Source organism: Coccidioides posadasii, chromosome 2 (genome assembly GCF_018416015.2).
Source record: "Coccidioides posadasii str. Silveira chromosome 2, complete sequence".
Classification (NCBI taxonomy): Eukaryota; Fungi; Ascomycota; class Eurotiomycetes; order Onygenales; family Onygenaceae; genus Coccidioides; species Coccidioides posadasii.
Window position 1 is genome coordinate 4,076,998 of NC_089408.1, and position 20,011 is coordinate 4,097,008.

A 20,011-nucleotide genomic window follows, 5' to 3' on the forward strand; every position below is an offset into this window, starting at 1 on the left:
TGGGATGATGATGATGATGAAAACTTGCCTCCCAGCCCGAACGACTAAAGCTAGCCATGATACAAAAGAGCCAGTTGAGAGTCTTGCTCTCGACATTGGTTGAGGGGATTCCCTCAGGTACTGAGCCGATCCTTTGAAGGCGCAGCTTCCCCTTACATATTCGAACTCGTTTCCCATCTGGAGATTTAAAACTGGCCAGGCGCACAGGAGAGTGCAAACTTGCCGTAGTGCATCTTCACCCTCTATGGCCTGCATCCTCTAATCCAGTCTCACATCACCAGCGATTTGAGGGCCGGCAAGCTCCTCACCCTCAGGTGACCTCCTGTTTATATTGACTGTTTCCTCGGAGTATGTTCAGTTCCACTTGAAATGTAAGGCCTGCTTCAGTGTAGTCAGTCTCGCTGTCAGCGCAGGGATTCCAGGCTCGGCTCTTCATGACGATGACCTCTACGCCCGCCGCTGTGGGGCATGACTGGTGGGCAATGCAGCCGCTTTCTCTTTACGCATTCTCTTCTCCGTCCGTTTATGTTCGTCCTTTGGATTCCTCTGCAAAAATTTAGCGGCCTAACAGCGACCTCAGGGATCCGAATGAACTCTCTCAACACAAACTTAAATGGGTCTTCCCTGAGAGTGGTTAGCCTCCCGAGAGGCAATTCCGAGGATAAATTCTCTCTTGTCCCGTTTCCTTTCGGGGCGCAGCGAAGGTCAAAGGATGTTATCACAAGCCTCCGCTCAACGGCTTGTGTGGAGCAAAACTAAATATTCAACATAGAATGTACAGACTTTCAGGGAGTTGTATTTACCCACATTACTAATCGAGCTCTCTCAGGATTCCTGCGTGAAGCGGCTGGATCCGTTGAAATATAAGGGCCGAACGACGGCTCTTTCTCAACATTGGCTGAGAAATGATGACGTCCACAATAAGAACGGGCTAAGCAACTTCAGGCCGTACCTCACGGGCATCACCTTCAGTTCGCGGATTGCCGTCATCGGTCCCAGCGCGGCTGGTCAACCAATCATCGTGTCTCCAGCCCAGCTCCATGTCGTTCTCGGAAGTAATTGGCCGGGAACCGCTGTCAACAGTCCCTTTTTCCGGGGCATCTTCAAGGAGTTACGGCGACAAATTATCGCATAGGAAAGTATATAAACAAGAGGATAGACGCCCTCGAAAACGGGAGGCGTGGTAAATACGTCACATACATAATATTACATACATCAACAACGCTGGTGAATTAAGTTATAGGTACGCCGTAGTAGTTATATAACGTACACTCCATACATCAGTCCGCCATCCTGCATACTTGAAACTCTGGGGTCACTCTTCAAAAGTGAAGGGCGATTGACGGGCGCCCTATTTCGTTCAAGCTTGAGTGCTGCAACTTGCTCTAATCACTAAAGGAGGAAAGTTGCGATCTTGCTGATCCTTTGGGAGCGACGCGTAAAGAGATCATATTTCGGAGGCCAAAGGCAATGCGACGTTACATATCAGCAAGCTAATAGATGTCGACTTTCGAGCTTGAGACTTGGAAGGGTGACGTGGTGGTTGCACCTGAAGCATGGAATTCTCGATACGTAGTAGTTACACAGCAAATTACGGTCATATTACATACATGTACTCCATACGATACGCTTTGGGAGCGTAATGGTATGTAATTATTGCACGGATGTTACCGAGATGGTAAGCCTTGTGTACCGTTCCAGCGCCCAATAGAAGAGGAGCTCATCCTCTAACATCAAAATGACGATGATAAATGAACTAGGCATTAAGGACAGAGGAAACCCATCAGTCCATACTAATGTGGAGACCGTAGATCCGGTATCCGTCACCGTTGGAAGCTTTAGATCCTAGTTCTCTGATGCAGAAAAATGATCATTTCAACGCAACCCCATCCGATTAGGCAAACAGGGGGCGAGGAAAGGGAGGGTGCATGTGGGTGCGTAAAAAGCGCTCGATGGACCTAATCTCTGCCTCACAAATCTTGCAAAATTTCCCCATTGGCGCGAGCGAGGAGACCTGGTTTGTCACAATATTGCCATCGTTACTTCGCGAGTAGATTGACCGTTTTTGCCCTTGGGAAACGGTGCCACTCGGCCCGGGGATTCCATACTTTACGTTGGAGTTACGTCGGAGTAATTCGTGAAATGCACACTTACTGGTCCTCCGCACCACGGATTCGATGGTAACGGAGATGGAGAGAGGACGTCCATCTGAGTAGGGATGGCTTTAGAGACTGGATTTCGGCGTGCACTAAATACGGCATCCTTGAGACATGACGTTACTGAAGCTCAGGATAGGCTTTCCATGTCCAAGGATAAAAGAGGATGAGCGCCAAAACAAAAGCTGCAGAATGGTCAAATATTGTCCAGAAAATGTACATACATACATATATACATAATCAAAGTAAGAATTATAGACTTTCTAGCTGATTCCTTGGAAGTGAAATTGCTCTCTTGCACAGCAACACATCATCACAGAGTCATCTGCTTTCACTTACCTGCCCTCACTTTCCTTCACAACTCCAGCATCCTTTCATCTTCAAACTTGATCATCATTTCGGTCCCATCTGAGAAGCTCTTTATTCTATCTTCTAAAAGGATTCCGGAACACCTGTTAGCTCGCCGAGGCTCAGCGGCAAGAGACGTGAATATTGACGCGTTCAACTACCTATCAAAATGTAAGTATCCTCCTGGGCTATGTCGTTCCATTAACTACACTTGCTGTTCTGCAGCTAATATTAGTCTCTGCACGCGTGAAGGCGAGTCATCATCAGGAAAGACCCTCAGGCTGTGTCTGAGTATATCGCGGACTATATTGTTAGTATGTGTGGCCACAGCTCCAGTATCCCCTCACATCTGGGAAGTTCAGCCTCTTGACTGTTATTTCTTTGTAGGTCGAATCAAAGCATTCGCCCCAACTGCTGAGAAACCATTCGTGTTGGGCCTTCCAACCGGCAGCAGCCCAGAGATCATCTATGGGATCTTGGTTGAGCGCTACAAGGCCGGCGATATCTCCTTCAAGAACGTTGTGACCTTCAACATGGTAGATAGACCCTTCCCATAAGCATCAGCTCCAGGCTACTAGAAACTGAGTTCTGTGTCGCGCAGGATGAGTATGTTGGCATCCCTCGGGACCACCCGCAGAGCTACCACACTTTCATGTACAAGCACCTCTTCTCCCATGTTGATATCCAGCCGGGCAATATCAACATCCTTAACGGAAATGCTCAGGACCTGGCTAAGGAATGCGCTGAATACGAAGAAAAGATCGCACGTGTGGGTGGTATTGATCTCTTTCTCGGCGGAGTCGGTCCAGACGGCCACATCGCTTTCAACGAGCCCGGTTCGAGCTTGAACTCGCGCACCCGCGTCAAGACCCTCGCATACGATACCATACTATCTAATTCACGCTTCTTCGACAACGACGTGTCCAAGGTCCCACGCAAAGCGTTGACTGTGGGTATCAAGACCATCATGGATGCGCACGAGGTCGTCATTGTCGTGACCGGAGCGCACAAGGCAAAGGCATTGCAGAAGGGACTCGAAGGAGCCGTCAACCACATGTGGACCCTGTCTGCGTTGCAGCTTCACCAGCATCCTTTGATCGTCGTCGACGAAGACGCAACTCTGGAGCTCAGGGTTAAAACCGTTAAGGTAAAAAAAAGCGCCTGACCATATCTTCTCATGATGCTCTCTTCCTCTACTGACCCAAGTTTTGCCAGTATTTCGAAAGCATTGAGCAGACCGGCACCGACGCTCGCACCCAGGGGCCGCCGCTTGTCCACCGCGCCAAGCCTTACTACAAGCCCGTCACATCCAACGGCGATGTCAGCAGTCCTTCCCGGCCAGGGCTTGGTCTCAAGGTCGACACCGGATTCCAACGCCCGCTGGATGATCCTGACGAGCTCACCCCCGACAGCATGTCCTCCCGTATTCTGGATTCTGCCGTTGCAGGATTGGACGAGACCATGCTGAACGGCGACATTATTTTTGACCGCATGGGATCCCGAATTGTCACCAACGGTTGACTAGAGCGACATACAGTGTCAAATCAATGGATCAAAAATAAATAATGATGTGACGTCGAAATTCAAAATTCGTTTCCCAGAAAATTGAGAAAAAGACAAAAGGAAAAAGGTGAGAAAAAAAATCAGGATGCGTCCTCGCGACTTCCGAAATTTCCGTTACGTCCAGGGGATTTTCAGCACGCGCTTAGTTAAGTCGGGATTTCCAATTCTGCATCGATTTGAGAGGAGCGCGACATCAAGCAAGATAGTTGCGCATTTCGGTTGGACGCATACGATCTCTTACGATTGACGACAATTCCATTCTAATTCGAGGTTGCGATCTTTTGTTTTCTTAACACAACCTTCTTTTGTTTTTTCCTCTGCTCCACCCCTTTCGCACTAACCGCTGCGCCAAGTCTGGTGCTCTTTGTGCGCTCGGCTTTTGCCCCGTACCAACAACGGCTGATTCCTTGAACCAACAAGGTGTGGATAAGGGGGAGTGTGAGGATCTTCTACACATGCTTAATTCTGGTCCGCTTAGTTGTCTTTTTCATGCCTTTAGCTACTGATCACTTTGTATTGTAACAATTTTTTAAGATTCCCAACCTCCTTTTTTCCCCCTGCTGATAGAGCAAAAGATACCTGTATCATACCAGATTAAAAGTTTCAAGAGATTCCATTTCATGCAAGGGGGGAGATATTTTTGTTTAATTTTTTTTTGCGTCTCGTTAGCTACTTCAATTCTTCGATTCTTTTCTTTTCTTTGGGCTGGTTTTGGTTAAATTGCTTATGGAAACCAGCCAAACATGTAACTAGCTGTGGAGTACATGTTATCCCAAGAGACTTGAAGGGAGCAAATCCAGGACATTTCCGTCAAAAGTGAACGAACCAGCAGAGAGCGGCCTGGTACAGTCAGGCTATCTATAGCTTTGTAAACACCGTCGCCACCGTCCCGCTCATGTCCACCAACGTACTCTTATTTCTCACCCACGCCTCGATTCCCCTTCGCCCATTCTCGACACCCACACCGCTCATCTTCCATCCTCCGACGGGCATCTCCGCCGGAGACTCCCCCCAAGAATTGATCCATGTAATTCCGGCATCTAGTCTGTCAATTATCTTATGCGCAAGATTGATATCACGGGTAAACACGCCTGCTGCTAAGCCCAACGGCGTATTGTTTGCTCGACGCACGGCTTCGTCGATAGTATCATAGGTGAGGATGGACATGACGGGGCCGAAGATCTCCTCTTGGACGATCTTCATGTCGTCAGTGCAGTTGGTAAACACAGTCGGGGAAACCCAGTATCCGTCTCGAAAGGACGAGTCGAGGTTTGCGGGCGGGTGCGGGCCGCCGTAGAGCAGAGTTGCTTTGTCGTTATCAATGCCGTGGCGAATATAATTCATGACCTTTTCGCGATGTACGGAAGATGACAGCGGGCCGAAGTTGGTGTTTGGGTCCATCAGGGGTCCAGCGCGGATGTATCCCATCTTGCCGAGGAGCAGGGCCTCGAAGTCCGCCTTCATTTTCGAAGGCACGAACACCCTGGTTCCGTTCGTGCAGACTTGTCCGGTGCTAAAGAAGTTGGCAAGCATTGCACCATCTACAGCGCTCTCCAGGTCTGCATCGGGGAGAATAATGAGTGGGCTCTTCCCGCCCAGTTCCATAGTAACATACTTCATATTTCCGGCCGCTGAGCAGGCGACCTTCTTCCCCGTCGAAACCTGGCCCGTGAACGACACCTTGGCGATAGTGGGGTGTGCGGTGAGGTATGCGCCGACATCACCCGCACCGTGGACGACATTGAACACGCCTGCTGGGAGACCGGCCTCAGTGTATATCTGCGAAAGTACAAGTCCGTGGAGAGGCGTGAATTCACTGGGTTTATAGACCATCGTGTTTCCAGCGGCCAAGCAAGGCGCTGATTTCCATAGAGCACTGTGGAAAGTTAGGGTCCAGCCTCTCAAAGATCAGGAAGACACATTTCTCGAAGCCTCTTACATCTGAATGGGATAATTCCAAGCTCCGATTCCGGCGCAAACACCCAATGGCGCCTTCTTCGTATACACCCAGGCGTCCTCCCTCAACTGCGTGGTCTCTCCGTTCAACCCACCGCCGCTGATCAACCCAGCGTAGTACTCCAGCACATCGGCACCCGTGACGACGTCAACCGTACTCGTTTCCGAGAACGCCTTGCCCGTATCGAGCGTTTCGATCCGGGCGATCTCATCATTTCGCTCTCTCAAAATCTCCGCGGCCCTCAGAAGGATTTTGGCGCGGGTCGAGACTGGGGTTTTCGACCAGTCGGAAAACGCGCTCTCGGCGGATTTAACGGCGTTATCGACATCGGCATGGGATGCGACCTCAACAGACGCGAGGACGGATGCATCTGAAGGGTTTACGGTCTCGAAGGTTTTACCGGAGGTCGCATTTCGAACTGCACCGTTGTAGTAGAGTTGCTGTGTGGGAAAGGACGGCGTGTCCATCTTGCTCGGATAGTAGTTATATTTACTCCCGGAAATGAATTGAGGGATCCCAGCTCCTGCGGTTCTCCTTTTCTTTTTTTTTTTCCACCTCTTCCCCACTTATGATGGGTGTGTGTTGTTCGGATAATATTTGCCGAACAGGCCTCGTTTTAAAGATCTGCAGCGAACGTTCCCAAGTTGATACCGAAAAGGTTGAGCTGCCGCATTTTCACGTGATATGACACAATCGGCGGGATCGGCAAGAGGGCGTGAATGTGGGTCCGCGCTTTGAGGGCTTGGCGCCTGTCGTCCGACCGGGCGGTTTCGCTGCGTGGGGCCAAGAGTGCGCCGAGCGAGGTTCGGGTTATCACCGCTCCGGGCAGCGTGTTTTTGCTGGCACACTCCGCGGACTTCCCCGTAATCCCTTCAACATTGGTAACATAACATATTCTCCGAACATAGACACAAACTCACCCTTCCTGAAGTCGTTGCTGAAGCCCACTGCAGGTCGCTGGCAGTGTGCTCTCCTCCTCTCCGCTGCCGCCCGGACGCCTCCCGCCTGCCTGCGGTCAGAACGGCGGCTTGCCGGCGGAAGAGGCCTCGGTGGGGCGGCGGGCGGCAGCGGCCAATCACAATGCCTGGAACAAGATTATCCGACGGTCGCATGTGGCGCCCATGCTGCAAAACTGGGGTAGTTTAACCCTTTGCGGCCTAGCGCCTACGTCGGTGGCTGGTTAAGCTTGGCAGGGGCCCACTTAGTGCGGTCCGATGTGACCGGTGATTGGCCAGTGTAGCAGCAGGGCGAGAGACTTTTCTGTGGCTTTGTCGTCGCCGCGCCAGATGCTCGTCCGTTTGCCATTATTTAAATCTGATTCTCCCGCTGCGCGGCGTGTTCTGTGGTTCTTCTCTTCCTGCTCTATCTCTCCCTCGCTCTCTCTCTCTCACTTTATTTCGTAAAAGTAGGCTCCGCCATAAAAAGCGTTAAGACGTTGTTTGCCCGTTGCATATCCGGCTACCTCCGCCCCGTGAGACCCTTCCTCTCGGTCGCCGCTCTCTTTGTTTTGAAGAAAGTCGCCGATTGCTTCTCTTGTCGTCTCTTTTCATTTAGGATTCCTTTTCCTTGTCTTTTCCTTTTTTTTTTTTTTTTTTTTTTGGCCTTTCCTGGTCTGTGCGTATCGGGACCTTCAACAAGGTCTTGTTACTAGCTTGCCTGTATTCGTTCAACACGTCGAATCACTTCCAAGACCATGCCCGCAAAGACGACGACCGAACTTCCCGTCGGAGACGTGGATAACTATGACTACGTCATTGTTGGTGGTGGAACTGCCGGCTGTGTCATTGCCAGCAGGCTGGCTGAGTATCTTCCCCGTATGAAGATCCTACTCGTCGAAGGCGGCCCTAGTGATTTCATGGATGACCGTGTGCTCCTTCTCAAGGACTGGCTGAATCTGCTGGGAGGAGAGCTTGACTATGATTATGGCACCACTGAGCAGCCAATGGGTACGTTTGAAGATGCCGTCTGTCATGACTGCTAATCTGTCCCTGCTCCCTCTCGCCTGCGCGGCAGTCTTGGTTTGCGTGGTTTGCAGCAAACCAGAACCCGCCTTTGGTTGAAACAACAACCTGCGAACGCCCAACAGGCAAAACTTAAAAAAAAGAAATGCAGTAATCACTGTGTGGTGTGTGAAACTAGGACTCACATGGAATTCTTTTTTTGATGTAGGTAATAGTCACATCCGGCACTCTCGCGCTAAGGTACTTGGCGGCTGCTCCAGCCACAATACTCTGATCTCCTTCCGCCCATTCGAATATGACTGCAAGCGCTGGGAGAGCAAAGGTTGCACGGGGTGGTCCTTTGAGACCTTCTCCCGCGTCCTCGACAACTTGCGCAACACCGTCCAGCCGGTCCATGCCCGCCACCGGAACCAGCTCTGCAAGGATTGGGTCAACGCTTGCTCAAGCGCCTTTGATATCCCAGTCATCGAAGACTTCAACAAGGAGATCCGTTCAACTGGAAAACTGACCGAGGGCGTGGGCTTTTTCTCCGTCTCTTATAACCCGGATGATGGCCGTCGTAGCAGTGCTAGCGTGGCCTATATCCACCCCATGCTGCGAGGAGAGGAGCACAAACCCAACCTTACTGTTTTGACAGACGCCTGGGTTTCCCGCGTCAACGTCTCTGGAGACACTGTGACCGGAGTGAACGTTACCCTGCAATCAGGCACCAAGCTTACCCTTCGTCCCAAACGGGAGACCATCATCTGCGCTGGTGCAGTCGATACTCCCAGACTCCTCCTACTCTCCGGCCTCGGCCCACGAGAGCAGCTCTCCTCTCTCAACATCCCCGTCGTCAAAGACATCCCGGGAGTCGGCGAGAACTTGATCGACCACCCCGAATCCATCATCATCTGGGAACTCAACCAGCCCGTTCCCCCCAACCAGACGACCATGGATTCTGATGCCGGCATCTTCCTCCGGCGTGAACCCCCCAACGCCAGGGACTTCGACGGCGACGCGGCCGACGTGATGATGCACTGCTACCAGATCCCCTTCTGCCTCAACACCGCCCGTCTCGGCTACGACACCCCAACCAACGCCTTCTGCATGACCCCCAATATCCCGCGCCCACGCTCCCGCGGACGTCTGTACCTCACCTCCTCCGACCCCAACGTCAAACCCGCCCTGGACTTCCGCTACTTCACCGACCCTGAGGGCTACGACGCCGCGACCATCGTGTACGGTCTCAAGATGGCGCGCAAGGTCGCCCAGCAGTCTCCTTTTAAAGAATGGATCAAGCGCGAGGTTGCCCCGGGCCCGAACCTCACCACCGATGAGGAATTGAGCGAGTACGGTCGTCGTGTGGCGCACACGGTGTATCATCCCGCCGGCACGACCAAGATGGGGGACGTCACTCGCGACCCGATGGCGGTTGTAGATCCACAGTTGAAGCTTAGGGGCTTGAAAAACGTGCGCATCGCAGATGCGGGCGTGTTCCCGGATATGCCTACTATCAACCCGATGTTGACGGTTTTGGCCATTGGAGAGCGTGCGGCAGAATTGATTGCTCAGGAGGCCGGATGGAAGGGGGCTGCTCCCAGGCTGTAAAGAAAAAAAGAAAGAAAGAAAGAAATGAAAAGGTGTTATGATTACTTGGGAGGCATTGTGTCTTATTTTCATTTTTCTCTAATGAAGATATTCATGGATAGATATTGCGTTGCGTTGATGTGTCCTGGATGTATAAAGTTTCGATATATCCCGCCAATTATATTTTGGCTTTTTGGGTGCCCAAATGCTTTCTCGACATGCTTTGTTGTCCAGATGCTCTGGATAAAACGATGTGGTATCAGAGATCAAGGAAAGAGAAAATAAAATCAATCTACAAGAAGAGTTACATAGATATTGCTGTCCTGCATCTTCACGTATCCCACCAAGCTGTCAGTAGCGCGACTTCAGGTAGGACTGGTGAAATTCACAAGGGGGAGATGTAGCAGGTGTAACTATAAGGAACATCTGCCTTGAATAGAGTAATGCTTGCTTGAATTGATAAAAATCTCATAGGTAATAGAGAAATGCAAAATTTATATTTGATAATTTACAATAGTCTTTTCTCTTTGTGCTCTCTATGCCTAGCCGTGTAACTATTCGACGAAGCGTGCATCTAGGTACTCTCATGTTCTAAGATCAAAGCAGCTCGAGCAATAAACCACAGAAGCAGATCACAAAGAGGGAGAGAAGGTGAACTTTCTTCTTTTGGTCAACAAAGAGACATTAGGGTATTTTACGCTGTAAGATAGCAGAATGGAACATTTATGATGATCAATCTGTGCCGTGGTTAGTTCCCTAGGCCTTCTCAGCGTCAAACACCTTCACGCCGAACTTCCACACCTGGTCAACTGTCAAAGTTCCCAAGCCTCCGTTCTCATCCCTTTTCTCTCCCAGCACAACCAAATCTGCATCAGCACCATGCGCCAGTGTACCCTTGGTCCCCAAGATACCCAACATCTTTGCAGGCGTCTCTGTCACTGCAGCAATGGCATCCACGGTCCTTGCACCGGCCCATTGTCTGAAATTGTTCACGCACTCGATGAGCGTGGCTGAACTTCCTGCCAGGCGATCCGAGCCCTCGAGAGTAAGCAATGCGCCCTTCTTGACGATCCGCTCGCCATTGGTCCAATCGTATATACCGTCTGGCATGCCGCATAGCCTCATGGCGTCAGTGACAAGGATCATCCCCTTCGGATGAGCGTTATAGGCGATCCGGATAGTTGTCGGATGGAGATGAAGACCGTCGGCAATAATGCCGTAAAACGGCCGGTGTTTCTCGGACTGGCCGAGGAGACCAAAGATTCCCGGATGACGGTGGTAGAAGGGTCTCATGGCATTGAAAAGATGAGTGATCATGTTGGCACCAGCATCGACGGCAGCGACAGCCTGTTCGTATGTTGCGTCGGAGTGACCGATGGAATAGATAATGCCCTGGGATTGGATCTGAGGGATGAGCGAGAGCATGACGCCCACCTCTGGGGCGGCAGTGATCATCTTAACGGGGATCAGATCGGTAGAAGCTTCATCGACACAAATATTCTCGGTTCCATAGCAATCGATGAGATCTTCGAAGCCGTTTTCCGCGGTAATCAACACCTCATGGCTGTGGATTCCGTTCTTTCCGGGACTAAGGAATGGCCCTTCAACGTGAGCACCGAGAGATTCGGCGCCGTCCTCAGCACGGCGGAGGAGACCAGAAGGGCCGAGAGAAGGGAGAACCTGGCCATTGTCAGGATGATATTCCGCTGGAAGATTTGTTTCCTCGGGACCAAGGCTTACCTTGGCATATACTTCTTTCTTCTGGCTGGTCAACGTGGGGAGATAGGACGTGATTCCCATTTTTATCAGCGCGTGATTTACGACTCTTAGTCCAGCGTCATACTCGTCTTTGGTTTCTCGGGGCACGGAAAAGTCGAATCCAGCGGCGCCATTGATCTGTACTTCGATGAAACCCGGGGCCAAGATACGTCCTCCAAGGTCGATGACTTGATCGGGGCAGATATGATCCTCATAAAAGGCGCGTTGATCCTGGAGTATTTTGCCCGACACAGAGTCGATCCACAAGTCTTTTTCAATGAGCTTCCCGTCGATGGCAAGGCGGCAGTTTGTGAATTTTGTGACGCGAGGATGTATATCCCCATTCCGAATCAAGGATGGCATCGTCGCGTATCAAGAGGTGAGTGGATGGTAATAACGAGCCTTGCGGGAGGAAGACTGGCACGGAAATAGCTAGGACTGCTGGAGAGGTAGCTTAGAGTCCTGGAAGTGCTCAACGTTAGCCTTGATAGGGAAAACGTTTGGAGGAGCCACTCACCCGCCAGCCAACTCGTTGTTTCAAGAGAAGAGGAAGAAGGTGTTAAGAGACACGAGTGGAGGAGAGGAAAGGCGGGAGGGGAAAAGGCACCCGGGAACCATCCAGTGAATGGGCAAAGGAAGATGAGGGTTTGGAGACCCTTTTTTTACATCAAAGGTTGAAAGGAAGCCTTGGAACTGGAAACTTTTTTTCTCGGTATTGATTTCTAACTACATCCTGAATAATGTACAGTACTTTCTGGGATCCGGGGGAAAAGGCGCGGGCGAAGGAAATTAACCTTGGATTCCTCAGAATCTGCCGCATCATTGTCGATAGCAAGGAGATGGAAGGAGACAGGGTGGAGGAGCGGATAGTAGCATGTTCTGCTTGGGAGATGTCCAGATGGAACAGTCGTCGTGAGCAGCTCGAGATGTTGATGTGATGTAAAGAGAACACCTGGCGAAGCTTCTGGACGGACGCTGTTACCTGGCGGTTATGTCAGTGGCGTTTCCCCCCCGCCGCTGGGTATTACGGTACTGTACAGGACCACCTCGGGGAGAGCGTTATGACCATACAGTACTTACCATACCACGCTCCCACAAAATACCAACTTTACGTGACGGATAAATACCTGTATTTCAAGACGGTCCCCAAAAATCCGCTGGCATGAATCTTAGCGCGAGCCTCAGCAGTATGTAGCAGCTTTGGGTTGTTTCAAAAGCTTGGTGAGCTCGTGAAGGACCGCCAGCCTCGTACGCTTCGTTCGCTGTCAACGAAACAGTTTCGATGTGGGCGGCGTCAATGCAGCACCAACTCCCGTAACATAGGCCAGTCCACGAGTACTTTCCTGCTTGCTAGCACAACACGCTGCTGAGGAGTTTTGAAGCGTGCAGAATACAGTCATGCTCCGACCGGAGAGCTGGCGTTGGATCGGCGGTCGATGTAACGTCAGAGGGGCGCTAGGCCCGATGCGGCAGAGAGCTCCAGCAGCGAGGAGGACGATTAGATAAGCCAGTGCTCGGCTAAGGATAATCCGATGCCACGCTCGCCGTCTGGTTGCATCAAAAGGCAGGGCAGCGGGCGAGAGAGCGCGCGCGACAGCAGCGAGATGACGTGCATACCGGACTCCAGAATCAAGATGTGGCAGCCGGGGGACAGCATGTTTGTCGGCTGTCTGTGCGAGATGCGCATAGAGAGTTTCAAACCTCGTGTTTTTCCTTCGAGCGAAGTGTCCTTTGTTCTGCAGTTGACACCATTACCCATGCAGTCCGGGGACCAAAGCTCACTCACATTGCACCATACGACAGGGAGACACATCTGCACTGCCGGCGTAAAATCTTTTGACTAAGTGCCAGGCGAACAGGATCGTGAATCTCGGTCTCAACCTGGTCCCAAAATGTGACTCAAAAGTACTTGCAGCCTTTCAGCAGAAGCAGGACGAAAAAAAGCCATGAACGGTCCTCCTCAGCAGAGCGATTAAATCACAAGACAAAGAAATACATATCATCTTCGACGCCATGACCCACCCCGGGGTAGCTAGGTACATACTGGACATCCATACATTGTCGTGGTGTGGTTGGTTCTGTTTGCTCCCGAGCCTATGCGGAGAAACACCCGCACTCTTGTCCCCAGACAAACTCAAAATCGATTCCCTCCCCCCCACCCCCCTAGTTATGGAGTATGAGAACTGGCATTACTTAGTGGTGGAGACGAAAAGCAACGGGGGTCACTTAAAAGCTTGTTCAGCTTGCCTTTTTGAGGGTCAACCCGAAAGATCACTAGGACCTGGTTCATGACCCTTTGAAGCGGGAGTCGTGGTTTGACGCAGCTATTCCAATCCTTTTCCTTCCTCTCATCAGCTAGATATTGCACCCGAGCGTGTGTGAATCAGGCAATAAATGAAACATAGTCACGCACCGCGAAATCAAGCCAGCCTCTATGTACGGTTAGTTTGATAGTTGCAAACTCGGTTGACTACTTGTAAGGTTAAATTAGCTAGCGGAAAGTTTACTCGACCATCTTGACTTTGGCCCTGCGACTTGCTGCTGTCACCCTTGGGGGCGGCGAGGCCGGACACGGGCCACTGTTGCCAGGACGGAACGCGAACAAAGTCTCCCGTCATCCTAATTTTCATTCATCCTTCTCGCTTCCTTAGTTTAAGTGACCCTGAGCGAACACTGACCCTCCCAATTCTAACTCCTCCACCTTCACTCTCAATCTCCTCTTCATTTCCTCTTCATCTCCTTCTCTCCAAGCCTCTCTCTCCCCCTCTCCTCTTTTCATCCCCCGGGCAAGACAAGACTCTTCCAAGGCACTCTGTTAGATGCTTTCCTTAGCTTGAATGCATCGCGCTTTGGCGTCGCAACTTCATGACCAAGCTCCTGTACTGTGCTCTGGCTCAGCTGCTATAGTTACACTGTAAGTGTAGCACTTTCGTGCTTTGTCAACCTAGCCCAACGACTGAACATACTAGACACATAGCAGTGTCACACCCGCGTCCTGTCAGTTTTTTGTTATATCAGTAATAAAGCTGCACACCCTCACTTCCTTGTCCTTTTCTTTTCTTTTTCTCTTTCTCTTTCTCCTTTTTTTTTTTTTTTTCCAAATATTAGTATTATTTATTTATTTATTCATTCACTTGTTAACTGTTCTGTTTTGCTGCTGTCCTCCCTCTAATACAGTGTATGTATCTATTCCTTACAACAGCTACAGAATAATCCCTTTCTCCCTTTATTGTTCCAGAAGCATCTCTTTTCCCCTTCCTTGGTTCTTCAGTGCTATTGTTTCTTTTTGCATTTGAGTTTTACTATCGATCCAGAAGCCCATCTCTAAAGCCTTGCTAACTAAGATTAGTCCGATACTCTCTGTTAATACTGGGTTGCACAAGCCATCGGGCAACAGAAAGCGTCCTCTTGAGGCTAGGCCCCTGGTGGCGGCTTTTATATCCAAATATACCCGGATAATCTGACCTAACTATCCTTTGACATCCACATCAACAGCAATGCCTGGCGCTGACGAGAAAAGACCCCCTTCTTCTGCTTCCACTCCTCCCCTCGAGGACGTGGAAGGTCATCATGCTCCTACGACTCGTGAGGGCAGACCATGGATGTACAAGTCTCCCAAAATTGGGCCCTTGACTCTCCCCTGGTACGCGTCGCCGATCTCACAGCTTCTCATCGTCTCGTTTGTCTGCTTCTTGTGCCCTGGAATGTTCAATGCCGTCAACGGTCTCGGCGGCGCTGGTCAAGTTGATCCCAGTGACGTTAACAAAGCCAATACCGCCTTGTACTCGACCTTTGCCGTTGTCGGTTTCTTCGCCGGCTCCATCGCCAATCGACTAGGTCTTCGCACAGCTCTGTTCTTCGGTGGCTTCGGTTACTTTCTTTATGTAGCATCGATTCTTTCCTATAACCACAACGGAAATGTCGGCTTTCTTATCTTTGCCGGTGCTCTCCTCGGTGTCTGCGCTGGTTGCTTGTGGACCGCTCAGGGTGCCATTATGATGAGCTACCCCGAGGAAAAGTCCAAGGGCAAATTCATCTCTTGGTTCTGGATTATCTTCAACCTGGGTGGTGTTATTGGAAGCTTGGTGAGGACAAACAGCTCACTTTTGGACTCCTATTTCACCCAAAACTGACCGCGAATGAACGTTCCATAGGTCCCCCTTGGCCAAAATATTCACAGCAAAGCCAACGCCGTCAACGATGGGACATACATCGCATTCATGGTCCTCATGTTCCTCGGATTCATCCTTGCTTTTACCCTGGTGGACCCCAAGTATGTGCGTCGTGCTGATGGCTCTCATGTCATCCTCATGAAAAATCCCTCCTGGAAATCAGAGCTGCTAGGTCTCCTCGAGGTCGCACGCACTGACTACTACATCGTCCTCTACTTCCCTATGTTCATTGCTAGCAACTGGTTCACCACCTACCAGTTCAACGCGGTCAACCTGGCGAAATTCAATATCCGCACCCGTGCTCTAAATAATGTTCTCTACTGGCTCTTCCAGATGGTTGGCGCCTTTGTTTTTGGCTACTTACTTGATCTCAAAGTAGTTCGCCGGACAGTCCGTGCTCGCGCCGGGCTTGTTCTGCTCTTTGCTCTAACAATGGCGGTTTGGGGTGGAGGCTGGGCATTCCAGAAAGACTATGACCGAGCGGATATCAATGACCACACTCCCCGCATGGACTGGCAAGACAATAGCTATATTGGGCCTATGTTTCTCTATCTCTTCTATGGTTTCTATGATGCCGCCTTCCAAACCTGCTGCTACTGGTAAACTTACTCTTGATCCTCTTGTTCTGTTTCTTAGCCTAAAGATGCTGACTATCAACTAGGTTCATGGGCTCCCTCACGAACAACGGCCGTAAGCTGGCACACTTTGCTGCGTTTTATAAGGGCATTCAGTCTGCTGGTGCTGCCATCACCTGGCGGTATGTGGGCCCATTTTAGACGTGCCTTTTCTGCACGACTAGGAATTTTGTACAGCTTGCTGATTTGTTGATAATATAGCCTTGACGACTTGCATATTTCATACAAGGTTTACTTCGGCTCTACTTGGGGTCTTTTGGCAGGATCTCTCGTTGTTGCGGCGCCCGTCATCTTCTGGAAGATTAAGGATACCATTGATCTCGAGGATGACCTCAAATTCTCCGATGACACCATCGAAGAAGTTGCCGCTACACATGTTTTGGAGGAACGCCACGAGAAATAGGCATTTCCCACGAGGGGTGTTAACTTTCCCATTTTACAACTTGTTCTTAATTCAAGGTGTCCGTGTGTCCCGCTACATGGATTGAACACGATATCATCATCACCCTAAGGGGCGCAAGATTGATGTGAATCTCGTGATTCATTCTGGCATTTTCGTTCTGGCCGGAGAGAACCTATTCTTGGCTTGCGACACGCCACCCTTTTTCAATCTTGATTTTGCATTCGATAATAGTGTCACGCGATGCGGAAAAGCAAACAAAGCCGGCGACTCGAACCTTGTGGTACCTGTCGTGATCTAATCATGAGCCAATCCACTCTAATGTTAGCGTTTTATCCATTATTCCTGTCTCAAATGTTGTGCGCTTATTTTAGCCCAACAACTTGTCATCCTGGTCTTACGGTGAAAGTCCAATTCTCAGTAAGTAGAGTACGTCGTTACTCCCGACATAATTCGATATGGTTTTAATATAGTCATGCCTACTACGTCCTACATCAACCGTAATATTGTCCGCCATTTCATAGTGTACCGTGTAACCAGATTATGTAGGGTCCCCGGGTAAGGCGAATCTCAAGAACTGTTTCATTTTCTTTTGGCAATCTCTAGCCGGCCTAAGAAATGCGGATACACGTTTGCTTATCCCCATTCGGGTTCTCACTTGGGCATCATGTGTACCTCTACCTCTCGTGATGGGGTAAAGTCTATGCCATCGTTTCCAAAGACAAAAAGGGTAAACGTAAAATGATTATTAGTTAATCTGCTTGGTTTTATTAGGTAGAGAGTTAAACATTCCATGATCTATACACAAGGATGGGTTTCTCCCATGTCTCGGCTTTGAGATCTTAGCTTCCTGTTTCGGAGGGTAAGGGAACATATGGTTCTGTATGTGTAGACCTCTGTGGGCCTGAAGTGCCGTAATTTCCATCGACTTTGACCTGGCCGGTGGCAATGTCCCACCCGTTCAAGGTGCGGTTGAAATATTGGAGGGACGCAAGAGGTTGATAGTCTATGAAATGTTAGCAGTGGAGTTCCTGCAGTTAGGCGGAAAGAAAAAGAAAGATGAGAAGGGAAGAGAGATGGGATATATACGTACAGGGTACTTCATGGCCGGCTTCGTAAATCCTTGAGAACGAAAAGTTTCCGTACTCTCTAATTTGCCCGTATTCAATGCCATCAACGAGCAAGGGGGCATACCCGGCTGCTCGGAATTTTTCCGCATGGGTATAGTTCACAGCAAGAGAAACGGCCTCTCCGCCAAACCAATTGCATATGTAGTCTGCATCACCGTACATCAAGGTAACGCGCACAGGCATCTCAAGGATGGCTTCCAAATCTTCAATGAAATCGGGGTATCCCCAGTCGCCAGTTCGCCCGAATGCAGCGAAAATTTCAGGATTCGATGTTCTCGTATAGTTAAAGTCCACGCCAAGGGCGTTTTGCACCTCCGCTTGATTGAGATAATCTACGAAGTAATCCGGCGGAGTTGGGTCCTATGCATCTGAATTAGGAGTCTGCACGTGAGCCGTTTCGCTCAGGGTATTTGGTGACTTACTTCTCGCGGGTGACGGATGTCATAGACTCCTCGATCAGTGAACGAGTACCACATCCCCTCTATACAGCCACAATCAGAATCGACGCTCTAGATCATACGTAGGCCGAGAACTCTCCGCTTACCAACATTATCGCGACACATGCTCTGTGCCCCGCTGCAATATGAGTAGGGAACGAGGGATGTTCGATTCAGTAATCTGCATACTGCTACCTGGTCCTGGCAACCGTTCGGCATAGAATTTGCCATTTTCATGTAATTGATGACGGTTTCATTGAGCTAGATGCGCGTTAGTTGCACTGGCAATGGTATCATACATGGAAGTCGAGAGTCATACAGGATGAATTCCATAGGTATTCTTTTGGGCGTATTCAATATATTGCGGTGCCTGCATGCGTAAGCCCTGTCAGCTTGCCTGAAAATGAGGGATGGATTGGAGAAGAAGAAGCTGACCTGGATTGCAATGTCAATAAGTCCGTTTATGATTCCCAAGGTGTTAAAATCAAGCTTGACTCCATGAGCCCTACCCTGGTCAATTAGTTTGTTCTGTTCCTCGAAATACCTAAAAAACTATAAACCGGTGTCAGTTTCTCGACCAAATTCACGGCTCTGTTAAAGACACCCACGGTTGGACCATAATGCCTAGAGTTCATTAGCAATGACATGGGAATTCTTATATATTGTAACTTCCTTACCCTCCATAGCTCTCCGTCCAGAGATTAAAGCTCTTGGACGTAATTTTCCCATCAAGTCGAGGCAGGGCTTTGTAGAAAGCTTGCACCACGTTCCATGTGGCTTTTGCAGCTTGTTTGGTAGTTTCTTTATTCAAATTAGACAATGTTTCAAATTACCTCATGCAATGTAAAGAGCCATACCAATCTTAGAAGGGGTAATTTTGGGCCATCGGCCTGTGATACCATTTACTTCTGGTGGTTCAATTGATTCTGTAAAGTTGTTCATCGAGCCGACTTGTTTTTTCTCATAAGAGAACCCTTAATTCCAGGAATAAAAGCCATTAGTTTAAATCGGGCCATAGTTATCATCCATGTTTCAATGGGACGTACCAACACCCACGGGTTGACTGAGGAAGAGAAGATTCGACACTTCTGTCCAAGAGTAAGGATTGACCTTAGACTTGAGGTCTTCCGTGATATTGCAGGGCCCAAGTTCTAGGATTTTGTCAGTACCGGCCAATCCCACAACATGCATGAGATGGATTATCCCAGAAAGCATAGCCAACCTTGAAAGAGGCCGATGAGCGAATCACTTCCTGGGCCGCCATTGAGCCAGAGTGTAACGGGTTTATTTGCAGGATCATGTCTCGCTTCAAAGAACCAAAAGAATGTATGCGAATCGAACCCAAGATCAACATATCCTGAGTACGAGTTGACTCCTGGAGTCGTCTCGCAGACTCCTTCCTTCCCAGGCTCTTTGTATCTGATTCGAAAACCATCGGGAGACCAAATCTCTTTCACGCCCTTTGGCTGGTTTGGCACCTGGCGGCCATGAATCTCTGAGGCCTGCTCTGGGAGCGCAGCACTAGCAACAAATGGCACAAATAGTGTCGTCCAGCAAAGGACGGAAGATATAGTCAACCCTTTCATAGCGATCACATAAACTACGGCGTCGTCGGCTCCAAGGCGGCTGCCAAAGTTATCACACTTGTCCAGGAATTGAAAATTTTACCCAGGGCGGGAAACCAGCGGACACGAGGATCCTCATATAGTTCTCGAGCGGGCGCGGGCAGCCGACTGTAAATTTTACCAGACCCTGTTACTCTAAAATAGGATAGGATTAGCTTGTTCGTGGCATTACATACAAACCTTACATATATGTATGAGATTGGTAGCGTTTAACCCGGTGCAAGGGAATGATTTGGCGGCAGACAGCCCGAATTTTCCATGCTCTGGCACCCTTAAACTCATAGTGTCAAAATACCTGCT

At 49.8% G+C, this 20,011-nt stretch overlaps 6 protein-coding genes across 6 annotated transcripts; 3 read left to right on the top strand and 3 right to left on the bottom strand.

Moving 5' to 3' along the window:
• The first annotated feature begins 2,450 nt into the window (after positions 1 to 2,450).
• Positions 2,451 to 4,661, top strand: D8B26_003771 (uncharacterized protein). The gene is made up of 5 exons (XM_003071754.2): positions 2,451 to 2,675; positions 2,757 to 2,818; positions 2,892 to 3,040; positions 3,106 to 3,651; positions 3,720 to 4,661. Coding segments are annotated over exons 1-5 (1,065 nt in total). The 5' UTR covers positions 2,451 to 2,673; the 3' UTR covers positions 4,026 to 4,661.
• Positions 4,662 to 4,709: 48 nt separating this feature from the next.
• Positions 4,710 to 6,654, bottom strand: D8B26_003772 (uncharacterized protein). Its single transcript, XM_003071753.2, has 2 exons — positions 6,007 to 6,654; positions 4,710 to 5,943 (listed from the first exon to the last, which is right to left on the bottom strand). Exons 1-2 carry the CDS (start codon positions 6,489 to 6,491, stop codon positions 4,926 to 4,928), a joined length of 1,503 nt encoding a protein of 500 aa, XP_003071799.1. The 5' UTR covers positions 6,492 to 6,654; the 3' UTR covers positions 4,710 to 4,925.
• Positions 6,655 to 7,622: 968 nt separating this feature from the next.
• Positions 7,623 to 9,575, top strand: D8B26_003773 (uncharacterized protein; the record flags this gene model as incomplete). The annotated part of the gene is made up of 2 exons (XM_003071752.2): positions 7,623 to 7,970; positions 8,194 to 9,575. The coding sequence occupies exons 1-2, from the start codon at positions 7,718 to 7,720 to the stop codon at positions 9,573 to 9,575; spliced, it is 1,635 nt and encodes a 544-aa protein (XP_003071798.2). The 5' UTR covers positions 7,623 to 7,717.
• Positions 9,576 to 10,070: 495 nt separating this feature from the next.
• On the bottom strand, positions 10,071 to 11,944 carry D8B26_003774 (uncharacterized protein). Its single transcript, XM_003071751.2, has 3 exons — positions 11,830 to 11,944; positions 11,295 to 11,774; positions 10,071 to 11,234 (listed from the first exon to the last, which is right to left on the bottom strand). Exons 2-3 carry the CDS (start codon positions 11,673 to 11,675, stop codon positions 10,311 to 10,313), a joined length of 1,305 nt encoding a protein of 434 aa, XP_003071797.2. The 5' UTR covers positions 11,676 to 11,774; positions 11,830 to 11,944; the 3' UTR covers positions 10,071 to 10,310.
• A 2,031-nt stretch (positions 11,945 to 13,975) lies between these two features.
• Positions 13,976 to 16,967, top strand: D8B26_003775 (uncharacterized protein). Its single transcript, XM_003071750.2, has 5 exons — positions 13,976 to 14,226; positions 14,662 to 15,397; positions 15,467 to 16,083; positions 16,146 to 16,241; positions 16,321 to 16,967. The coding sequence occupies exons 2-5, from the start codon at positions 14,810 to 14,812 to the stop codon at positions 16,520 to 16,522; spliced, it is 1,503 nt and encodes a 500-aa protein (XP_003071796.1). The 5' UTR covers positions 13,976 to 14,226; positions 14,662 to 14,809; the 3' UTR covers positions 16,523 to 16,967.
• A 213-nt stretch (positions 16,968 to 17,180) lies between these two features.
• D8B26_003776 (uncharacterized protein) lies at positions 17,181 to 19,841 on the bottom strand. The gene is made up of 11 exons (XM_003071749.2): positions 19,309 to 19,841; positions 19,133 to 19,237; positions 18,944 to 19,060; positions 18,764 to 18,887; positions 18,695 to 18,710; positions 18,522 to 18,638; positions 18,406 to 18,456; positions 18,194 to 18,347; positions 18,072 to 18,130; positions 17,613 to 18,009; positions 17,181 to 17,525 (listed from the first exon to the last, which is right to left on the bottom strand). The coding sequence occupies exons 1-11, from the start codon at positions 19,670 to 19,672 to the stop codon at positions 17,362 to 17,364; spliced, it is 1,668 nt and encodes a 555-aa protein (XP_003071795.1). The 5' UTR covers positions 19,673 to 19,841; the 3' UTR covers positions 17,181 to 17,361.
• Positions 19,842 to 20,011: the final 170 nt, after the last annotated feature.

Bases quoted from the DNA above. Each gene is read 5' to 3' on its own strand.
- D8B26_003771 (XM_003071754.2), top strand. The intron at 2,819-2,891 runs GTATGTGTGGCC...ATTTCTTTGTAG, and splicing joins TATCGCGGACTATATTGTTA to GTCGAATCAAAGCATTCGCC. The intron at 3,652-3,719 runs GTAAAAAAAAGC...AAGTTTTGCCAG, and splicing joins TCAGGGTTAAAACCGTTAAG to TATTTCGAAAGCATTGAGCA.
- D8B26_003772 (XM_003071753.2), bottom strand. From the start codon at position 6,491: ATGGACACGCCGTCCTTTCCCACACAGCAACTCTACTACAACGGTGCA. The intron at 5,944-6,006 runs GTAAGAGGCTTC...AACTTTCCACAG, and splicing joins TGGAATTATCCCATTCAGAT to TGCTCTATGGAAATCAGCGC.
- D8B26_003774 (XM_003071751.2), bottom strand. From the start codon at position 11,675: ATGCCATCCTTGATTCGGAATGGGGATATACATCCTCGCGTCACAAAA. The intron at 11,235-11,294 runs GTAAGCCTTGGT...GACAATGGCCAG, and splicing joins AGAAAGAAGTATATGCCAAG to GTTCTCCCTTCTCTCGGCCC.
- D8B26_003775 (XM_003071750.2), top strand. From the start codon at position 14,810: ATGCCTGGCGCTGACGAGAAAAGACCCCCTTCTTCTGCTTCCACTCCT. The intron at 16,084-16,145 runs GTAAACTTACTC...ACTATCAACTAG, and splicing joins TTCCAAACCTGCTGCTACTG to GTTCATGGGCTCCCTCACGA. The intron at 16,242-16,320 runs GTATGTGGGCCC...TTGATAATATAG, and splicing joins GGTGCTGCCATCACCTGGCG to CCTTGACGACTTGCATATTT.
- D8B26_003776 (XM_003071749.2), bottom strand. From the start codon at position 19,672: ATGAAAGGGTTGACTATATCTTCCGTCCTTTGCTGGACGACACTATTT. The intron at 18,131-18,193 runs GTAAGCGGAGAG...GTGGCTGTATAG, and splicing joins CATGTGTCGCGATAATGTTG to AGGGGATGTGGTACTCGTTC. The intron at 17,526-17,612 runs GTACGTATATAT...AACATTTCATAG, and splicing joins AGCCGGCCATGAAGTACCCT to ACTATCAACCTCTTGCGTCC.